This window comes from Euprymna scolopes, chromosome 10, assembly GCF_053919585.1.
Source record: "Euprymna scolopes isolate OS-2025 chromosome 10, ASM5391958v1, whole genome shotgun sequence".
NCBI lineage: Eukaryota > Metazoa > Mollusca > Cephalopoda > Sepiida > Sepiolidae > Euprymna > Euprymna scolopes.
This window is the reverse complement of record NC_136491.1, coordinates 135,924,189-135,947,923: the sequence shown is the minus strand read 5'-3', so window position 1 is coordinate 135,947,923 and position 23,735 is coordinate 135,924,189. Positions and strand designations below refer to the sequence as shown.

Genomic DNA, 23,735 nt, shown 5'->3' with positions numbered 1-23,735 from the left:
TAGCTGAAACCACTGTCAATAATTTTCCCCACTCCCTATCTGTGCCTAAATCAAAACGTAGATACCATGAACAAAGCTTCTTTCTTAGAACTGCACGCCTGTGGAACTCTGTTCCGCTTGCCTGCTTCCCTCCCGACTTCAACCTGGATGTCTTCAAATCCAACACAAACAAATTCCTGATGAACCGCCCCCCCCCCCAAGTAATGACACCTTACCAATTCTCCAATACTATTGCTACACTATCCCTTTGATTATTGTACACACAATAACCCTTATCCCTGAGTGGCCATTGGGCCTTGATAAGTGGTGAACCCCATGTAAAAAAAAAAAAAAAAAAAAAAAAGCTAAAACCAAGCTTTTATCTTTACATCATTTACACTTTGATCCCCATCTGGCATCAATTGAAATGAATGGCTCGTCTCTTGAGAAGGCCTCATGTTTTGACAAGCTTCTGGGCTTGACCGTTACTCCTGATCTTAAATGGAACACACATTAAATCCGTTGCCAAGGCCGCTGGAATAATGGTGGGATCCTTCTATCGATCCAATAGATATCTCACTGCTGATGCAATTCTCTATCTATATAAGAGCCAGGTACGTCCTAGCATGGAGTACTGTTGCCACATTTGGGTAGGAGCTGCTAGAAAGGACTTATCCTGTCTTGATAGGTCAAAATAGACTTCATAGCCTCGTAGGGGATGTCCTTTTCTCTTCCCTGCAACCTCTTTCCCCACAGAAGAGATGTTGCGAGTTTGCTTTATCGTTATTTTCATGGCAAGTACTCGGCTGAGCTCCAATCTATGCCCCCCCCCCCTTGCCAAACTTTCATAAGAAACACCCATCTAGCAGAAAACACTTTCACTAATTTCTCCCACTCTTTATCTGTGCCTAAACCTAAACGTAGATTCCATGAGCAAAGCTTCTTTCTTAGAATTGCACGCCTATGGAATTGTTTTCCTGTTTTTCAGCTGACTACAATATGGTTGTCTTCAAGTCCAACGTAAACAAGTTTTTGATGAGCCGTTCCATATAAGTTAACAAATTTACAGAATTTCCATTACTAATGATTGCCAGTCTGATGAATCGCATAAAAGTGAAAAAAAAAAAAAAAAAAAAAATGGTTGGTAAAGGTTCTTTAAGAAATTTACAGAAATGCTTAAAATTGTGTTATAATTAATAGTATATTTAGTGATAGGGTTCGTACAGATTTTCAATGTCCATTTTCAAGGACTTCTCCAGACAAAATTCAAGTTTTCAAAAAAAATTTGGAATTGTTTTACAATCCACAGTGATTCAAAAAATTGATAAAAAAAAAAAAAAAAAAAAAAAAAAATCAAAACATACAACTAATGTTACCATAGCCAATAAAAGTTACTTTGCAACCTACCCCCCCCCAGCATCATTTTTTGGTGTTTTAAAGTAGTTTTAAATGCTTTTTATTTCATCTCAAATATTCACTCTCTTTACGATTTACAACCAAGATGGCTGCCGTCTTGTCCATTTTCTTTTGACCTGACAGGCCTCATTTTAGATTATCACAATTTTCTTTTTTTTTTTTTTTTTTGGTGTGTGTGTGGAGGGGGGCGCCATTGGAGAGTCCCCTTCCCACATGGAAAGTTTTTTTTAGAAGAGGAGGAGTCATTTTTATTTATGGCGACTGCCACTACTCCATCCCCCCCTAAAAGAATTGAATTATAAATGAAAGCAAAAATAGAGAGGGAGATTTGAACCACCAACACAAAAAAGTGAGAAAAAAAATTGGTATCGATGAAAACTAAGCCAGCAAGGCTGAAAAAAAAATAAAAAAATAAAATAAAAAAATAAATAAATTTTAAAAAATGGTGTTACGTCCCTTTATGATAAAGAGGCATTAACTCTTGTATCCACATTAATATGATGCAATTTCAAAACAATGTATTTCAACGACTGGTGTGTATATATATACATATATATATATATATATATATATATATATATATATGTGTGTGTGTGTGTGTATTGATTCTGTGAGACTAAGAAATCAAGGACGAAATAGGGATTAAGGACCCCCACCAACTTTACTGCAAATAAAGAATAAGGACACATTTCAGTTGATACCGGTTCGACCTTGACCTTCGCACACACATTGGCTCTATAAACAAATATCGTTTCCCTGAATTTACTCTATCCATTCTTAATTACTGCAATCATACTCCACCTTGTGCTCTGATATATGGTCATTTTATTTAGGAACTAGCACGGGCGTCTGGCCTTGCCCGGTTGTAAAATACACTTAAATATATTTTAATTCATGAAGCTTTTGTATTTATTATTAGAGCCAATTCGCTAGTGAATGTTTTATTGAACTTAATTTATAATACTCATTTCAAAAGAAAAAAAAACAAATGATTTGAGTGCCATCAGCTAGAATTGAAACCAAAACATTTAGTGCTACAGCTGCATTCCCTACTGTTTGAGCTATTGACAGATAAGATTTAAAATTAAACCACTTCAAGTTATGAATTAATTTGAGTATGCGCAAAAGTAATAGAAATATGTCGGAAAGTTGAAGCGAATATTTTTCATTTTAACTTGCCAACATTTCTATACACGTTATTCATTCATCCAAACAAAGATTTTACTCGTTATAAACCATCCTTAGTTGATTACTATTTCCTGTTAATTTCAATGTTACGTGATGTGTAGTTTAGTGGTCAAATATTTTCACACACACACACACACACACACACATACACACACACACCTGTTTTATTTATTTCAAAAAAAGAAAACAGGATTTCTTACCATTTTTGCTTGGCTTCAAACTGAAGCATCCCTGGTTTGGGAATGTTACATGGTCCTTCTTTAACCTGCAATGAAAAGAAATATTTTGAAATGGTTGACGAACAAAAAGAAAAACAAGAAAACGGATGCATTCAATTTGCACATTTTGCAATACTAATGCTAATTTTTATTTAAATTTAACGACAAACCGATACAGCCGCAATTAAAGTGGAGATGCATAAAAAGATTTTTAAAAATAAATAAAAATTAAAAAAAAAAGGACATGACAATATCATCTTTAAAAAATTAGTTTTATAAAAATTGATGAATCAAAAATACCTTATTCTTTCAAAAGATAAAACAAACTGTAACGTGATAGGCATGATTAATAACAGTAATTAGCACAGCCGGGTTTTATTGCCTATATGTAGCTACTATACGCTAATCTGAAACCTCATTGGCATGTCTGTTAAGTGAATCACATACATTGAAAATTAGGCACTTGTGCAGTTTAATCAAGATATTAAAAAATGAAAATACTAAAAAAGGTTATATTGTACGTATCCGTTTTGAACTGAAGATTTTTGAAGAAAATAAATTTCGCTTAATTTGATAGAGTAGTTTTTTTTTTTTTACAGCGGAAAAACACATTTTTATGAGAGTGTGTTTAAGTCAGCCATCTTGGAATTTTTTGAACACACCACAGGGAGATACCTCAATTTAAAGCGCCGACACTCCCTCTCCATCTTTAATACTAGCTTTTCTTCCTAAAAATTTAACCTTTTGCTCGGTATCATAAATTGTTTTACGTAAAAAACACTCAATGAAAGTGAAATTTTTTTTCGGAGAACTTCATTCCATAACGGATACGTACAATTTAACCTTTTTTTTTTTTTTTTTTTTTTTTTTTTCGATATTTTCATTTTTTAATGTCTTGATTAAACTGTACAAGTACCTAAAATTATACCAAAATAGCATCGCTGATAAGATCTGTTGCAATATTTTCTGTATAATGGGGTGGGTATGATTAAAGAAAATTGGAAGATTCTATATATAGACACTGGTAATAGAAATTGATCAATACAAACGGAACCATGCTGTACTAACAAACAATCAAAATCAATAAAACATACTGGGTATTTTAGAATTCGCATAGATAATTTTTCGTGTCCACACAAGTATGATAACTTTTACAGTCCAAGACATGCAGATTAGCTACCCATCAGAAACTAATAAAAAAAATTAAACATGGTTTTCAATTCAAAAGGATCTTTGTTGAATATGGAAGAAATTTAGATAGGATACTTTGAATATAGATGAATCTATATACAGAGGAACTCACACATGCGTAACGTCATACAGAGGGGCAGGTACACGCATGTATAACACCATACAGAAGGAACATATCTTACTTTTGGAATGACCCTCATACACATGAATAAAATTAGCAGTTGCCAATTATGAACAAATATCGTCTGCACCTTAGTAGTATATGGGTTAGACCTCTACACCACTACTTTTTAGCCAGTCTGAGAAATTGTCTTCAGATAGATGGGCTGTTGCATAGCCTCCTTCCAATCGGGTGACAGGACAGTGTAGGTTTCCTAGCATTTTGAGCAAATTGAGGAGTCTATATGTTTGTTTACTACAGCTCTGCGGCGTCTTGTTCTGATCCTGTTTGCGGTTACCTACTGCTTCCTACCATTTGTAGCAAAACCTGGAAGGTGTAAAGTTGGGTTGTTTCTCCATTCTTCCTTCCAGGTCTCAACTATATTGAAATTTTGGAGTTGTAGTAGGGCTTTCAGGACTTGAGTCTGGAGGTATCTGGGGCCCTCTTAAAATTTGTTGGATTGGTAAGTCCCTGGTGTCCTCCTCAATGTTTTAAATCCATTTTTGAGTTGCCTCTCCCCTCCTTATGTAAGGTGGTACAATTGAGCTTGCTACCGGTAGCCATTGTGTAGGAATTAACTTCAGACATTCTGAGAATAAAAAAAACAAAAAAAAACTACAATTTTAAGCAGAGATGAATTGGTTTGGAAATCAATTTCTACAAGCTGTCCAAATCGTGCCAGAATCTAAAACTGATTTTTTTTTTTTTTACTTGGGAGGCCACTCAAGGATAAGGGATAATAAGTAGGTAGATAATGAGACAAAATGATCAGTTATGGTGGAACTTAGGTAAAGCTGGATTATTTACAGAGGACAGCTCAATAAGAACTTATTTACATTAGCCTTGAAAATGAATATGCTATAATCAGCTGGGAAGCAGCCCCCTAGTATTGTGTTCTAGGAATGAAACTCTGCTCATGGAATTTTCATTTAGCTTTACTCTAAAGAGCTTCACCTCAGATGTGACAACAACAATACTCTATCTTAGGATGTATTTGATTCTCGTACACAGAAAGGATTGCATCAAGAGTCGGATACTTTCTGGATTAAACCAAACATGATGTGATGATGAGGATTCTTCCGAAAGTTTTAATGTAATCGAAAATTACACTTTAGTAATAAAAATATACAGTACAGTGGAACATTTTAATTTTGCATAATTGCTGACACTTATTAGAGTGTGATTATGTTTAATTCTCAATTTTTGAGCGATTATCGAGATTCTATATAATCATCTAATGTCCGCCATGTTTTTTTTCTTGTTCTAACAGAGTTGACACTAATTTTGTACTGAACTAACCAGGTAGGTTTTTTTTTTTTTTTTTTTTTTTACACAGGCATCACCACATTATCAAGGCCAAGGGTTAAAGAGTGTACAGTAGAAATTGGACAATATAGTAATCATTAGTAATGGAAATTCGATAAATTTGTTAACTTATATGGAATGATTCATCAAGAACTTGTTTACGTTAGACTTGAAGACAACCATATTGTAGTCAGCCGGAAAGCAGGAAAACGGAAGACAATTCCACAGGCGTGCAGTTCTAAGAAAGAAGCTTTGTTCATGGAATCTACGTTTAGGTTTAGGCACAGATAAAGAGTAGGGGGAATTATTGATAGTGTTTTCAGCTAGACGAGTGTTTCTTGTGAAAGTTTGGCGAGGGGGGACCATAGACTGAAGCTCAATCGAACACTTTTCATGAAAATAACGATAGAAAAGTAATTTATCTTGCCTTTGATAACATTTAGTGGTATATTTGCTTTTTTTTTTGTTTGGTTCTCTTGTTAAAAATCAACTTTTCTACCATCGATAATCTTTTTTAATCATTTACAAAATAAGAAGTGTCTATGGCAACAGTCAATTTGGTTAGAATTAGGATAAAAAAGTCAATCAGTTATCCTGTTTTTGACGCCTTTAGTTGTCGTTTATGATTTTTTTCTCAGCTTCTGATTTGATAAATGCTTTCATGGTTTTTAGCTGTTCATGTAAATCTGTAAGAGATTGGGGGGGGGGGGCTTACAATAGTTATGAGTAGACGAGCTAGATAAATATGTAATACACAGAAAAGCTTGGTAAATTAGGGTAGATAGTTGAAGCAAACATTAAATATTTGAAAACAAATGTTTGACAAGAATGGAATTTGTAAACAAATGAGAATCAGGCTGAATAAGAGAATACAAATAATAATAGTTCGAGGACAGTAGTGAACATTGGTCTCACTTTTGGAAATATCAAAGATGATACAATTGTAGTTGCAAGGGCGATCAGTTTACAAAGAAAATTATTATATAGTTAACAGGAATCATATTAGTGAGAAAAAGTCAGGACATGGAACGTGGACATCGAATCATGCAGTTAATAGATAATCCGAGAATTGGTTCTAGGAACTATAGTTTGACAGATTCAATGTAGCCTCAAAAGAAATGATCCGGCATCGAAATTCAATTTGACCTGATGTAATTGAGATGAATGATGTTTGAAAAATGAAATAAGTTATATTTGAAACTACAAAAGTTATGCAATTCTGAATTTTTGAGATGAGATGTGAATGTTTGTATTGTTTTGACTACTCGAAGAATTATTCTCATCTTGGGTGTTATCAGCACAAGGTTTCAGTCGTTGTAACCTACAACCTTCTTCGGGTGTTAAATCGAGGTTTCCTTTTTTCTACTTTCCTTCGTAGAGAAAAGAAAACATGAATTTAACACCTAAGGAAGGTTGTAGGTTACAACGATTGAAACGTTGTGCCGACAACATCCAAGATGAGAACAATTGTGCAAGTAACCTAAACAATTTGGAACTACAAAAGTTATGCCCATACGTGTGGATTTGCATGCAAATCCAATGTCGGAAGGATCTTTGTTCCAGCATCAATGGCCAGAAGTGGTGACGACAAAACTGTAAAAAAAAAAAGCTTTTGCCTGTGTATTGTTAAGAACTATCTTGTCCTCTTAAGTGAATGTTTGTGCTTTGTGTTATACATACATTGATGCGTCGCTCTAAGACAAAGATTAATAGGTTTATAAATAGACAATTATATATACAACTATGATGACTATGCGATTTTATACAGACATGAAAAGACACATTATGGTCATATGAGGTGCCTTCAATAAGTTTCCAGACTTTTTTGTACAAGCAATTAAAATTGTTGTAGACTTTTGAAAATTCAGTATGCTATTGCCATATATCTTATGAGATGACTGACCGATTTTTTTGATTTCAGGTTCAAATCTGAAGCAGGAATTTGAATACACCCTACTAAAGCCTGATTGTTACAGCTGGTGAATTTCAAAAATACAGTTTAGAAGAATATGCAATAAAATTGTGTTTTAAACTTGGAAAAAATGCTACACAAATGTATGGAATGCTTCAGACTGCTTTTGGGCCATCTTCTTTGAATCAAGCATCAGTTTTTAAATGGCATAAGAGATTCAAGGAAGGCAGGAAGTTTGTGAGGGATGATGAGGTGTGGGAGGAGTAAGGAAGTCAGAACACCAGAGTTTAATGGCCAAATAAAGAATTCCATAGATAAAGACCATGTGTCTATAGAGACAATAAGTGCACAGTTTGATGTCAGTGTGGGAACTGTACACAGAGTTAATCACAAGAAACTGAAGATGTGGAAAATTTGCGCAAAGTTTGTCCCAAGGGTGCTCAGAGAAGATCAGAAAGAAAGACATTGTCATGACAACACGGAGATAGTCGAGCTGATAAATTCAGATCTCACAGTCTACACCTTGCTGTGACTTTCAGAAAACCTTAGAGGCTGCCACTATGAGACAATTGAGATGAATGATGCTGTGATGAGGGTCATTGACACGATCATAAGAGGACTTCTAAGGGGCCATTCAGAAGTTAGAACAATACAAAAAGTGCATTGCAACTGGAGAAGAGTTTCATGCGTGAATTATCAATAAAAGTGGCCATATGAAAAAAGTCTAGAAACTTATTGAAGACACCTCATATAACATGTTATTTATAATGGCATAAAGAGTTGATATGGCTATATAACAAATGGTTGATACTAACAATACAATTGCGAATTACATAAGACTTCTACCCAACAGAATGAAAGCATGCTACGATCTTGGCATTCAAAAGGGTCCAAAAAAAGAGTCTTCAATCTAATAGGTCCCACTTTGTCAACTAAGCTCCAAGCTCTGTCTCATCACCGCAATGTTGCATCTCTGTTCCTGTTTTACAAGTATTTTAATGGAATGTGTTTTGATGAACTTGTTGCACTTGTGCCCCTTGATGTAAATATCCCTGACAAACCTGCTTAGCAACAAAATCACACACCTTCACTGTTGAGATCCCTAAATATCTGAAAGCTTTCTACTCCTATTATTTCTTCCCTCAAACAGCTAGACTTTAGAATTCTCTTCCTGCTACCTGCTTCTCTGACTGTACTGAGAAAAGTTTAAATGTAATGTAAACCAACATCTTGCTAATCTTTCCCAGGCATCGTCCCAAATAGTAGCCCCTTTACATCCAAGTGGCGACGTGCCTTGTTAGGGGTGAACACGAGTAAGAAAAAAAAAAAACAAACAAAAAATACCGTGCAGATTTCAGAGTTGGAGAGAAAGATTCCAGAGTTTGATACACCTGAAGAAGGTCAGAGGTTACATCAGCTGAAACGGTATGAGAATAACTCTCAACATGAGAACAGAACCAAAATCAGTTTTTCCATATGGGATTGGTCACATTAGAAGAAACTCATAAAAATACATTTGATAAATTTTACTTTTTCTTGTAGTTATTTACCTACATGATTATTTTCTGTATATTTTTGGCATTTTTACAAATTCCGACATAATTACATAAGTGTTTGTACTTAAAATGCTTATTTTTGATATCCAATTGTCACAAGCACCAACAGTAGTCTGAATTATCCAAATAACACAAATCGAGGTTATCTTTTTACTATTACTGTTTCAACTTCACTTCCGGTTACCTCTTTCCATGTTTAAGAAAGTTTATTTTAAACAATAACGTTGTTTAAAAAAAATACCTTAACATGGGGAGGGTGAGCTTCCTTTAACCATTCTGTACTTTTCACCTAATAAGTTAATTAACAAAAGATACCATACCCACAATTAAGCAACCGGAAGTGAAGTTGAAACAGTAATTGTAAAGACAACTCAATGCAAACATTTGTAAGAAATTTTTCAGTCATAATACAAGCCTAACTGCTAAATTGATTTGATTGGTCGAATCTAACCAGACATGTGCCTTTGGCGCCAATTTCTATTTTCTTTTCAGATTTTTCAGTTCGTTCCAGACCAGCGAAGGAGGAAGGACTCATTTTTATTATGTCTTCTAAGAGACTTGAATGCTAGCATTAGTGCCTTCTATGCTTCTTATCTCAGCCGTGGATGAAGTATAGAACATGTTTGTAAAAGCCTACGAATTAAGCATACTTATAAGACAGAATGTCTACAACCGTATTACGGACTTTTCCTATCATTGTGATCTTTGGTATGCGGCCTGTTTGCGTTGCTACCAATTTTTTAGGGCCATGAGGTCCAATGGAACGCGGCTAAATAATCCTTCCCTGCAACAGACTACGACAAAAGAACTAACTACCGCTCCATTGAAGCAAACTACCAGCTCCAAAGTTGGACGCAAGATGGGTGCACTATTTTGCAACAATATCCTGTGTACCAATAAAGTTTGTCTTAAATTTTACAGGTAGGGTTTGTTGTTTTGTGATTGTCTCATTTCTTGCCTTCAACAGAGAGCATCGAACATATTAGATAAAATTCTCATCTTGACATAAAATAATTCCTACACATTACTATAACAAGCCATAGTTTTATTTGGTTAAAGTCATAATTTAATGACAAAATGATCCCAGGATAATTAAATTTAATAGCGCAAGTCCAGAATTCAACCAGATTAGGGGGGGGGGACAGAAAAATCAGCGTTTATGTACTATTTGACCCGCACCATTTTTAAAATCGTATTTTCAAGTTAAATTCAAGTTTTACAACATATTTTTTTATCAAATTGTTCAGTGACAGTACAGAATAGTTACAAAACACCCTCCTCATGTTAAGAATGTTTTTTTAAATAATAACATTATTTCAGCATGCAGGTCAAATAGTGCATAAAAACTGAAAAATCTTTATGATATACGTATCTGATACGGAACGAAAATATCATATTTCAAAAATCAGTTTTTTTTACTAAGAAAATCAACAGTTTTATGATGAAGGAAGACGTGATTTGACCCGCTATGTTTAATAAAGTGAGACAAATCAATTCGAACTACTGAGATTTTAAAATCAGTCTTATGACTACGATGTACTATAGGAACCTCCAACCGATTATGAAGAATGGGGCACAAAATTGGTGATGTCAGCACTTGTGTTAACTATACAATGTGTTTAATAAGTATGAAACAGCAGAAGCGACTTAATGATTTTTTTAAAACTTTATTTTAATTTTTTCAAACTGCAATTAATATTTATTATAATTTTGTTAGGCTTTAAAATTTACACAGTTTAATGATTAATAATATTTTAAATATTTGTATATTAAATATAAAACATTAACATTCGAACAGTAATCATTGGAAAAAAAAAAAAGGAGCGAAAATAAAAATAGGCTAAAATTATTTTTATTTTTTATTAAATAAATCGTAGATATTAATCATAAAAATGGTACTTATGCACTTATGTTACCATGCTATTTGTAAAAATCGTATTTACAAGTTAAATTTGAGTTTTACAGTTTTTTTGTTTTTTTTTATCACACTGTTCGGTAAAAGTACAAAATAGTTACAAAACTCTCTTCCCATGTTAAGAAAAATATTGGAATAGTCCCATCACTAAAATATATATAATATATGACATTAATTTTTGATACCAATAATTAATATAAGTAAAAACTGGTGAACTAAAAAAAATTCATCATAATTTTTATTCTATATTGAAGAAGGATCCAGGTTTAATATAAGCATATTACATAAAACGGGCGAAATGTAATTTTAACATTGCAAAATGACACAATCTTAAAAAATAACAAAAAAATAACAATGGTTGCAAATTTTTCATAAATACAAGAAAAACAACCACACTAAACATTAAAAATATAGGAAAAAAAAATAAAACTTGATACAAATATACATTATACCTCGTTTTGGCTCAATCATTAGTCAAGTAAAATTTAATATATAAAAGGTTGTCTGTCTCCATATTTTCAAACTATCTCTTCCAAAACTAAAAGTCGCATAGCAGCATTAGGGGTCTCAAATGATTAGATTTTTTGCGGACCATTCTTTTATAGGTTAAAATAGTTTTTAGGAGGTCAAAAATGGGTCAAAATTGAAAAAGTCGTTATACATTTTGTACATTCATCTTAGTTTATTTTTAATCAGTTTATATGTGTCTCACGTTGATACAGTGGTAACGTCACCAGCTTTGAATGTTAGTTTTGCTTTCAATTTTGATTTTGGCACCCAAATACGTTTTTAACTTTTTTTAATCACGACTATAATAACATATACGAAATCCGGACAAATTAAAATATATTGAAGTGTATTTTATGACCGGGCAAAGCCCCCCACCCCCACCCCCTAGTCTAATTTAAAAAACTCACTATGTCTGTCTGTCTGTCTCCATACTTAGAAAGTATTTTTTCCGAAACTAAAAGTCACAGAGTGGTGCTAAGGGCGTCAAATGATTGGATTTTTTACGGACCGTTCTTTTATGAGTATTTAGCCGGTTAAAATAGTTTTTAAGGGGGTCAAAATCGAAAAAAATCATTATAAATTTTGCATATTCATCTTAGTTTATTTTTAATCAGTTCATATGTGTGTCACGTTGGTACAGTGGTAACGTCACCAGCGTTAAATGCTGCAGTTTTGCTTTCGATTTTGAATCTAGCTGATGGCACCCAAATACTTTCATTTAATACTTTTGAAATCATGACTATAATAATATATACAAAATCTGGACAAATTAAAATATCATAGTATAACAGAAAGTCTTACTTTTGGCTTGAAATATTATGAAAAAGACATAAAACAATTAACTTCCGGTTCTTATGGACGGCCCTAAGTAACAGAATTTCCTTGTTGAGAACAATTTATTAATTTTCAACATCGTAATTTTCAACCGGAAAAAAAGTAATATTTAAATTATTTCTCTTAAATTCCTCTTTATACTAGAAAATATTAATGTTTAATTCTTAAAAAAAAGAATTTAAAAAAAAAGCATTATTTAAATTTTAATTAAATCCTTGAATTAACTTTATCGGAAACTTATTTTCAATTCAAAATTATTGCATGGAATTATAAATTAAAAGTCGCTTTTTATTTAATATTAACGGATTGTAAAATCAGCCGTGCACAAAGAAATTTTATGCGACAATTGTTAGTGAGGTGCAAAGATGAACAAATTGGTCTTCCATAGAAAAAAATTATTCACGTTCGATTTATAAATATATTTTTTTTTACATTTAAATAAAATTTTTTTGGTAAAGCTTAAATAATTTTAATGTATTTTAAAATTTTTTTCTTTTTGAAAAATCAATAAAAAAAATCAATAAAATAAATCGGCAACGTTTGTGGTAAGTGTTGAGACATATTGTTGAACAAAGATGGCGGCAGTAAATCAAATTGGCAAAGAATCAATGCAATCCCGATCTTGAGTGTTAAGTAATTCCTAGTAACAAACATGGCAGCAAAGAATCCATGCAGTCACGATTCCGTCATTTCGACGGTGAACTGATTGAATCCAAAATGGACATAATTTATAATAACTTTTGAAGCTTCTGATTGGTTGATTGTTATGACTGTGGTTATAAAAACGATCGTTGAAATCATTTGAGTCTACTAAACTGGAGTAATTTATTTTCGAAATTTTACAACAGTAAAAAATAGAAAAATTTGGCAGGAGGCTGAACATGGGGGGAGGGGAAAAGACGGTCTTTGCTGTCTAATGCTAACTAATCTAACCTAACTAGTTCCTACTTTCACTTTACTTCCACCACAATACCACATTCATACTATACATCCATCAGCATATAAATCCTTCGTCAGTCACTATGAGAACATCATACCATGATAACCTAATTAAAACCCATAAGAAAAGGGGGGTTTTGAAAGTAAAAATTTTATGTACAAAATAAAGATGAAATATTTACAATGTTAGTAACAAAAGACCCCCCCCCCCGTTGCTAAACTGTGGCAGATGTGCCAATGCGCCAGTCGAAAGGGTGATGTGGGTCTGAACGCTTTATTTTAAACACCTCTTACGAAAACTTCAAAAGGGAAGCCGCATCTCTGGCAAATCAAGCGATCTGTAAGCTAATTGGGGAGGGGAATGGGGCTTTAAAAAAAAAAAAAAAAAAAAAAAAAAACGGGGACAAACTTAAAAAGGGGCCTAATGATCGCTATCACACACTAGTTAGGTTATGAACACAGAAGCCTAAACAATGGTCCTACTCTTGCCTAAATCGTGACCTACTCTGGACTAAAAACGAGTCAGAGCTGACGTTCGTTTCTGCTACCCAAAATTCTTTTTCCTAAGGAACATCCAAGAACCAGTCAAGACCTGCTTCTCTCACCCGACACACACGTGCAACTGACACCCACCTTTCAACAAAGTCTGACGAAGAGAGTCTAACTCTCTTGGCCTTGATACGACCCTTTAAATAATAACGGAAGAGTTGTATAAGGTCGAGGGGAGCGAAGTCCTCAGATCCGTAGACCACTCTCATACATGTGTTCCAGATAACACCTCTCATCACTGCTAGCAAAGTCAAACAATTCTTTTCTAAGCCTATACGTTGTCGGAGCCCAATTGCTACATACAGTGGTAGGAACCAAAGTTACTGACGATGTGTTCAGTATGCGAACCATGAGATCTGTAACAAACTCAATCAGCGGCACCACGATGCGACAATATACGAAGGCGTGACATCGCCGCACCGTTTACAAATAAGCGAATCCGCCAACCCAGCTTACCGACCCAGAGAGCATCCCGAATTACTAGCCAAGTCAAGGTTGCCTCATCGTTACAGGCATCCCGACCCAGGCGCCAAAGGCCAAATTGAGCGGAGCTGCCCCTTCATCAAAGGGAGCCCCTCACCGATAACATCCTATACGGATTCCCTCACTAAAACCTGATATAATGCCTTTCGGGACAACAGCAGAGCATTGGAGAGGCTTTCCTTAACTCTTAAGAGAAACTTCAGCACGCGCCGGCACTCGCGGTAGAAGGGGCATTCACCTCGGGGCAACCTGTGTGCCTCCCCTTCAGAGTCGTGCACCCCTCTCAAAGCCAGAAAGGCTTTCTTGGTGTCCTCCATCCAGAGGCCACCATTTTCTCTATCTTGTGTGCACATTCGATCTAGGTAGTAGAGCCATAGTGTGTGGAGTCAAATCTCCACGTTTGGCATACCTAGACCGCCTTCAGAAGGATGTCGATAGCAGACATTGCAACAGACCATAGGGGCCCTTCCAAGCCATAAAATGTTGAAAAGAGCCCTCTGCCAATATAGCAGTGTATCTGACGGGATTGGAAGCACTGATAGACGATAAATAAAGATTGGATAGATGTGGGTATTACACACCTTCGCTCTCCCCTTTAATGAAAGGTTTCTACTGATCCACAGCCCAGCTGCGGACCGAACCGCTTTCAGAACCTCCAACCAATTTTTCTCCAGCTGAAGGTCAGGACCAAACCAGACGCCGAGTATCTTGCAAGGCCCGTTGCTCCAACTAAAGGGTCTCTGAAGGGGCATACCCCTCCAGGCACTGATGCGCAAACCCGAAGACTTGTCGCAGTTAATTTTTGCCCCTGTTACCGTTTCATACAATCTGATTTCTACACCGACGACACTGATCTCAGTACTGCTCGTTACAAGCACAGTTACGTCGTCAGCATAGGCAGAGTACTTCACCTGGACATCCGCACCTGGCAAAGTGATTCCGCGTAGGACCGGATTCACCCTTAGCCTGTATAAAAATGACTCAATCGCAAGCACATATAGCATGGGTGATAACGGGCACCCTTGACGAACTGAATGTGACAAACTGAAGGGTCTCGACCTCTTCCCATTCACTTCTACCATCACCACGGGGTTAGCATAAAGATGAACCCACGAGCGAAATTGCGGGCCAAAACCGGCCACCGACAAAACAGCCCCCAAGTACCGATGGTCAACCCTATCGAAGGCTTTGGACTGATCTAAATTGATCAGCGTGGCTTCAGTGTCGACTTTTTCTATCATCAGGCGTATCATGTGCAAGTTATCCTGGATTGTCCTGCCCTTCACGGCACATGTTTGCTCGGGGCTAATAACACGAGCCAGGACAAATTGCAGACGATTTGCGAGAATCTTGGCCAAAATCTTTAACTCAGCGTCAAGCATCATTAAGGGCCGGAAATTACCTAACCCATCCTCACCATCTTTGCTTTTACGAAGAAGTTTTATCACATCCATGGTAAAGTACTTGGGAATTGAGCCGTTCCTAAACCAAGAGTTAAATAAAACCATCAGCAAAGGGACAAAGATGTGCGACAACCTCAAATACACATTGTAGGGCAGACCATCGATCCCCAGTGACTTATTAAGGCTGACCTGCTTTAAGGCTTCAATGACTTCATCCTCCGTTATGCCACCTTTGCACCTAGTCACTTCGGTCGTCGAAAGACGAGAAAAGTCAGCCAAATAGGTGCTCAATTCGCCGAAGAAAGCCAGCCAGCTCAACATGGCTATTAGGCGCATAAACCCCAATAAGACGAAATGCCCTATCCGTTATGGTAACATCCAAAACACAGTCTTCCCTCCAGATCCAAGTAACACAGGTCACACGACGCATCTAGACCTTTTAACTAGCCAGTAAACCCCTCTCAAGCGAGAATTATAGTACGCTGAGTAAGCCTTAAAGGTCTTAGGCAGCGCACGCAAATGGTCACCAGGAATAAGATGGGTTTCCTGCACGCAACAAATATCCGCTCCGAGGTGCTGCAGGTCCAAACTCAAGCGCCATTTTCGCGAGTCGTCGCTTCGCCCTCGGACATTTAAACTAGCCAGCTTGACATCCATGATTGTGCCTTAAGGTTGAGAACCAGAAACGAACATCGTGGTCGTGATTGTGCCGACGGCTTTCGTGAGGGAATAGGTACCCATTGTAGTATCAATGAGTCCGTCACAAGAGATACCACCGACATGCAAAGGATAGATGGCGGCAGTAAATCAAATTGGCAAAGCATCAATGCAGTCCCGATATTGAGTGTTAAGTAATTCCTAGTAACAAAGATGGCAGCAAAGAATCCATGCAGTCACGATTCCGTCATTTCGACGGTGAACTGATTGAATCCAAAATGGACATAATTTATAATAACTTTTGAAGCTTCTGATTGGTTGATTGTTATAACTGTGGTTATAAAAACGATCGTCAAAATCATTCGAGTCTACTAAACTGGAGTAAAGTAAATATATTTTATTTCATCATTTCAAGATATTTCAATATGTAAAACAACCAAGATGTAACCTCCCCCCCCCAAAAAAAAATGATAAGATCGTGCTAAGAGTGCTAAGTAAACAGGAGGAATTTTTTTTGTATATTATTCTTTTTCAGTTTATATATAGTTCAGCTTCTTTTTTTTTCAATAAGTCTGTAAAAAAATTAACGAAATTGATCAATTATTTGATTGAGAGAATTTTTAAAATCGCCTTTTCATTGCTTACATCAAAATAAGAGCATTGAGTTTCATTTTTCTAGTTTTTAGCTTTTTGAGAAATTTTCGGAAAATTCAGTTTTACGAGAGTAAATAAAACAAACAAGATAAGCTTTTGTACAATCTTTCTTATTGAGAATACTGCAAAAATTATAATGAATCAATTTTATTTTACAAGTTTTTTCAGTGCTTATGCACTTTTGCTACACTATTTTTAAATAATTTTTTCAGGCTAAATTCAAGTTTCATGATATCTCTTTATTAAATTCCTGCGAAGCACAGAATAGTTAAGAAACACCCTCCACTCCTCATGTTAAGAATGGCTTTCAAAATAATGTTATTTCAGCACGGTAACAAAAGTTCATAGGTCGAAAATTCTGCCTCTATTAGTGTCAGTGACATGCAATGTGGTTTCCATTCTGCTAGATCTACAGCAAATGTGCTAACAGTTATATCTCATAAGATTAGCAAATCTCTCAATGGAGGCTTCCTTTCTAGGGCAATTACCTTTGACATATCAAAATCTTTTGATAGAGTATGGCATAAAGGTGTACTCCACAAAATCTCCAGCTACAGTATAGCTGGAAATGTCTTTAATTATTAAATCATTTCTCTCCGATAGATTCATAATAGTGGTTGATGGGCAAAAATCAGAAGCTCACAGTATTAATGTTGGTTGGTTGGTTGTTTTTGTTTTATGGCATATCAACCCTTTTCAGGTTATTTAATGCCGAATCCAAAGATTCAGAAGAAAAATTTTTTAATAGAATATATTTGTTGTTTTCAAGTCAGTTTCTATTTAACCCATAGTTGGGACCCTAACAGGTACTACCACTCCGGGTCAGAGTGGACATGGGAGCAATAGCAATTAAAAGGTGGCTCCACACTCCCTAAAGCCCGCAAGCTGGGGCCTCACCATTGGATATAGTTTAAGGTCATATCCAGGAGCAGTATTAATGCTGGAGTTCATCAGGGGTCCATTGTGGGCCCAACTCTTTTCCTGATCTACATCAATGATCTCCAAAATCACATCCTAAGATCATTTGTGAACATTTATACTAACGGCACTACCATCTATGGCAACACTTCAACAGCTGTAAACGATCAAGTTGTCTGATTCTCTCTTCTCTGATCTTGATCACGTGGTGCAATGAGAAAAAAGGTGGCTGGTTAATTTTAATGCATCTAAAACCAAGCTTCTATCTTCCCATCATCAACGCTCTGATCCCCGTCTGGCATCAATTGAAATGAATGCCTCTCGTCCTGGGGGGCTCCATGTTTTGACAAGCTTCTAAGTCTGACCTTTACTCCTGATCTGAGATGAAACACATCAAATCAGTTGCCAAGGCTGCTGGAAAAATGGTAGGATCGTTCTACTGCTCCAATAGATATCTCACTGCTGATGCAATTTTCTACTTGTATAGTGCGTCCAAGGATGGAGTACTGTTGCCACATCTGGGCAGGATAAGCTGCTAGAAACAGCTTAACCTGCCTTGACAAAGTTTAAAATAGACTTTGTAGTCTAGTGGGGGATGCCCGTTTCTCTTCCTTGCAACCTCTTTCCCACAGAAGAGATGTTGCGAGCCTGTCTCTGCTTCATCATTATTTTCATGGCAAGTGCTTATCTGAGCTCCAATCTGTGGTCCTCCCTGGCCTGGCTTTCACAAAAAACAATCGTCTAGCTGAAACCACTATCAATAATTTTCCCCACTCTTTACCTGCACCTAAATGTAGATTCCATGAATAAAGCTTCTTTCTTAGAACTGCACGCCTATGGAACTCTCTTCCGTTTTCCTGCTTTCCAACTGACTACAATATGATCGTCTTTAAGTCCAACATGAACAAGTTCTTGATGAGCCAGAGCCACCCCCTTACGTAATCCAATTTACCAAATTTCCACTACTAACGATTACTACGACGTTTTCCCATTAACTACTGTACACTCACTAACTCTTATCCTCGAGTGGTCTGCAGGCTTTGATAAGTGGTGACTCCTTTGTAAAAAAAAAAAAAAAAAAAAAATACAATTAAGTCGAATTCTAAATAAAAACCAATTCAGCTTTCAATCCATTTTTCTTTTTCTTTTGGTACGTAGTAGATAGTAGAGATAAGAAATTGCTGAACAAAATAAATAAATAAATAAATAAAACAAAATAATGATTGAAAAAAAAAATATGCATTTAAACCGAAGTCCGGGTAGCAATACAAAAAATAAGACGGAAACTGTGTGCATGCAGTAACCATTACAGAACCTAGTAAAATTGGCAATTCAGAAGCATAAGCGACCCTAAGTGCGACCGTACTGTACTGAGCCTTGATGCGTAAATGTTCCGATGACCAAACCGGATTTCCTGTTTTAGTTTAAAATAAATCGATAAAATATATTAATAAAACGTATTCAAAAGTTTCAAATATTTTCTTTCGTGTCAATTTGCTTATTGGTCCCCCGATTTATCGAAGAGAGGCTTATGTTTTATTGGCGTCCGTACTATTGCCAGATAACCGCCCATTACTTTTTCCTGGAATTTTGCCACAAATTGTATTTCATTAAATAGATGTGCACAGTAATTTATTTTAAACGAAAACAGGAAGTCCGATTTGGTAATCGGAACATTTTCGCATGGAGGCTAGGTTTTTACCGACACTGATACGGTCGCACTTAGGGTCTCTTATGCTTTTGGAATCGCCGTAAAATTTATAAAGGAACCGCTAAAAATCAATTTCGCATCAAAAATAAATAATATTAAAGTCGCACATTTGGTTTAAAACAATAGAATATAGCAAAGAGGGGATTTAGCAGAGAAACCAACAAACGAAAAAAATGGTGGTGGTGGGGGGGATAAAATTCTAATACATAACAATTAAATATTACCAAAGGCAAGATAAGTTACTCTTCTACTTAGGATATGAAAAGAGGGGTCAAAATGTTTATGCATTTTAGGGATCGATCATTCATTTTGCATGTAACTAAAAGTTCTAACGTATTTTAAAGCTTTTATTCGGTTCAAGAAATGACGAGTTGCTAAGTTAAACCGACAAAACATGCCGTCTTCGCAGTGTCAAAAATGGCTCAAAAGTCAAGTTTCCATAAGTATTTCGTTTAATTTTGGACTTTTGAGCCATTGACACTCCGAAAACGGTATATTTTTGTCGGCTATTTTGACTGTCGGTTTAACTCAGCAACACGACACTTGTTTTTCGAACTGAAAACGCTTTAAAATACGTTAAAACTCAAAACTTATCCAAGTAGTTAGAAGAGAAACTTATCTTGCCTTTGATAACATTTATTTGTTATATAAAAAAATTTTTTGGTACTTCTACAGTTTAACGCCGAAAATAGAGACGCCATTTTTTCGGGCACCGGTCATGGTCATCAGAATCAAAGGGAGAAATCAGTAGTTTAAACTATTTTAAACCGAAGTAGGAAATTAATAACATTTCATATTTATTATATTTTACCCATTTAAAGTTTGTAAAACATGTAAACAAGCTCCTGTTAGATACCGGTGTCGACCTTTAAGAGTCCCTTCTAGTGATTATTACCTGGTTTGAGGATATTTGTACAAGTAAACGGCAAATCTGCCAAAAAATTAAACTAGATATGAATTACTTCCGAAAAGAACTATGAAAAAAGTAAATAAAGAAAGTGAAAGAGAACATTTATCCGTAATTGTTTAATTGCAAATGTTTCGATTTAATTAATGAAAACAGGAAAACTTTTTATGAAATAGATATATATACATATTAAACAGAAAATGATATAATTGTTTAAACTGGGCGAGAGCCATTTGAAAACCAAAACATGTATTGTATAAAATGTATCAAAATATAATTGTAAAGACATTTATTGAAAAGTCTGCGTAAGGAAATATAATTTTAATAAAACAATTTTGGATTTTTTTTAAATTATTTATTTCCTCCTTCGGTTATAGTTTAAAATACTGATTTCTCCCTGATTTTAACGACAAGTGCCCGAACAAAATGGCGTCTCCATTTTCGGCGATAAACTGTAGAAGTGCCGAATTTTTTTAAACTCTTGTTTTTTTGTTGGCTTCTCTGCTAAATACCAGAGTATTTTAAATTTCGATCGATTATCAAAACTTCCCAGATGATCGTCTCAGCCATTTTTTTTTCTTGTTCTAACTTAAGACTCGACACTTCTTGTATTTGAAATATCACCGACGGCGTGACAGTTAATCAATGAATTTTTGTCAGTATTTTCATTTATTTTTATTTATTTTTTTTTTTTTTTTTAGTTCTTTACAGATTCTCGGGACTCATGGCACTATGTTCGTTTTAATTTTAAGCACTTAAAACATTTTAAAATCAGTGAAAACACCAACACAACACAACACCTTATCTAGGTAGGTAGAAGAGCAACTTGCCTTTGATTTTTTTATTTACCACTTTTTCGTACCTCGGTCTATTGTAAAACAAACCAGATTAACTTATCTTGCCTTTAGTAACATTTATTTGAGGTTTCTTTTTTTTAAATTTTATTTTACTTTTTTTTTAACCACTTTTTCATTTTGTTGTTCACACTGCAAAATGCTTAAGAACCAAGTTGAAATGTTGATAGCAAATCAGCGCAAAAAGATTGGGGGGGGGGGTATTTATGGGTGCTTGTTGAGACAGAGGCGACATACCGATTTTTTTTTTTTTTTAATATGTCATTTTATTCTGTTGTTTTTAATTTCTTACCTGTTTATATCGTCCGTAGAAGAAGAGCATCTTTTTGGAATCAAGCTCCCATCCATTCTGACGGACGTAAATACTGGCTTTCTCAAATTTTGAATCTAATGTCTCTTCCTCGTCTTCTTCAATAACGTAACCAATTTCCATTTTGTTTTCTTTAAGCTTAACTGTATTGTTCGATCTTGGACGAGAGTAAATGTGAAAATCTGGATATAGAAAAGGCGGATGGATATTTTAATTTATTCCCCTGGCACATTAAAAATACACCGGGTTTAGGGTTTTTTTTTTTTTTTTTTTAAGCTATGGAGATCTCGAAAGCCGTTCCAGTAAGAAACCTTCTTTCTTAAAAAAACGAATAAACACGCAATGCTTCTTTTTTTTTCTTTTTTTTTTCTTTACTATGCAAAGTAGATTGGTTGTAGAAAAGATTTACAAACAAAACACAGGAAAAGAGTTTCTGCGCTAGGCGTTTGATTACATGAGGCCAGCAGCTGAAAAATACGTTAAATTTAAAAAAAAAAATTGAGAAAAAAGACAAAGTTGATAAAAAAATATTTTTTTGATTATCATGTATACTTCCTACTTAAATAAAAAAAAAAAAATTACGATTTATTTTCTTAACATGCGACAGTCTCTCAGCAAAAATAATTAAAAAAAAAAAAAAAAAAAAAATTTTAAACGACGCAGCGCGCAGCGGTCACGTGCTCTCACTCTCTCTATTAAGCAGCATTCCCTTAAACAATTAGAAATTCATTCGGGTAAGGGCATATATGTTTTGCCCTTATATTGAAAGGGAAGTAACTCTTGTAGACTTTTTAATTTTTATTGTATTTATTTTTACTTTTTAATTTTTTTACTCTGAGACAATTTTTATTTTTGTTCCTGTCCAGAATGCCCCTTTTGGAGAAGTTGACTTTCCCCACATTAAAAACCGAGGTACTCATGCACTTATTGATCCGTGCTGAAATAATAACGTTATTATTTAAAAAGCCAATCTTAACATGGGGAGGTGAGGGTGTTTTGTACCTATTCTGTACTTTAACCTTACAATTCAATAAAAAAAAAAAAAACATATCAGAAGACTTTAATTAAACTTGGAAATACGATTTAAAAAATAGTGCGGATCAGTAAGTGCATTAGCACCAAAATCGACCTTGTGTCTGCCCTCTTGGGGACGCAAGTAAATAGGAACAAGATATATTGCCACTCGGACGTAAGGGGCTACTATTTGGGACCATGTCTACAGGGACACTATGTGAGGAGACGATTGAGATACTTGCTCACATTACATTTAAACTGCTGCATATTAGTACAGTCAAGAAAGCTGGAAACAGGGAGGGAATTCTATGCTTAAACTAATAATTTAGTGTGTAAATTCGACACACTGATGTCAAAATTTCGAACTCCATAACTTGACACTCTTTCAAGTTGACTTACATACTACTATATATGTAGCACACCATCTTCCAACTCCTCCCGTTCGCTTTACGGCCGTTTTTATTCACCTATCCCATTCAGAAGCATCACTTCCTCGTTTCCATCTTCCTCATCACTACTGTCATCGCCACCAGTATGTTCCACATCCCCTCTTCTGGTTCTGTAGGCAGACAAGCAGGGCAGGGGGGGGGCAGTATCCATCTTTGTTGGGTATTTTTTCAGAGAATAGAAGGCGTCACTTCTTCATTTCCATCTTCCTCATCATTACCGTCATCGCCACCATTATGTTCCATCATCCCCTCTTCTGGTTATGTAGGCAGTGTTTCTACGCTCATCCAAAAGGGCAGTAAAGGATCAAGATCATTCTCAAATTGTATGTGATATTCATCGTCCTCAGAATTAAAAGAGGCATAACAGGGGCGGACATCTTTCACATGACGTCGGACACCATCAAGCAACATAATCTAAGGGCTTATTATTTATCTATTTGTCTACTGCCAAATCTTGGATTGTATCGAGCATTCAGAAGTTTTACCCAAATGATCTCCCACTGGTGTTGACAACTCTAATCACTAATGGTGTGACATCTATTCTTTTTATATGCTGTTTATAGTGGTAAATCTCATTGGCTGGTGCAGTTGCTGGTGTTGCATCATCCTTGAGTGCCACATTATACCAGTATATAGCTTCTAGAATTAAACACAGCATCCTGGCTGCAATTCTTTTGATGGTGTGGTGACACTGCTCTGCTAT

At 35.5% G+C, this 23,735-nt stretch overlaps 1 protein-coding gene across 1 annotated transcript in view; it reads right to left on the bottom strand.

The window, feature by feature from the left end:
* LOC145286289 (acyl-CoA-binding domain-containing protein 6-like) overlaps positions 1 to 22,191 on the bottom strand; it is a 50,964-nt gene extending 28,773 nt beyond the window's left edge. The window contains exons 1-2 of the mRNA XM_080135149.1: positions 21,552 to 22,191; positions 2,784 to 2,848 (exon numbers count right to left, since the gene is read on the bottom strand). Coding sequence (XP_079991275.1) covers positions 2,784 to 2,848; positions 21,552 to 21,692 — 206 coding nt within the window. The 5' untranslated portion in view covers positions 21,693 to 22,191. The remainder of the gene's footprint in view (positions 1 to 2,783; positions 2,849 to 21,551) is intronic.
* Between the last annotated feature and the right edge of the window lie 1,544 nt (positions 22,192 to 23,735).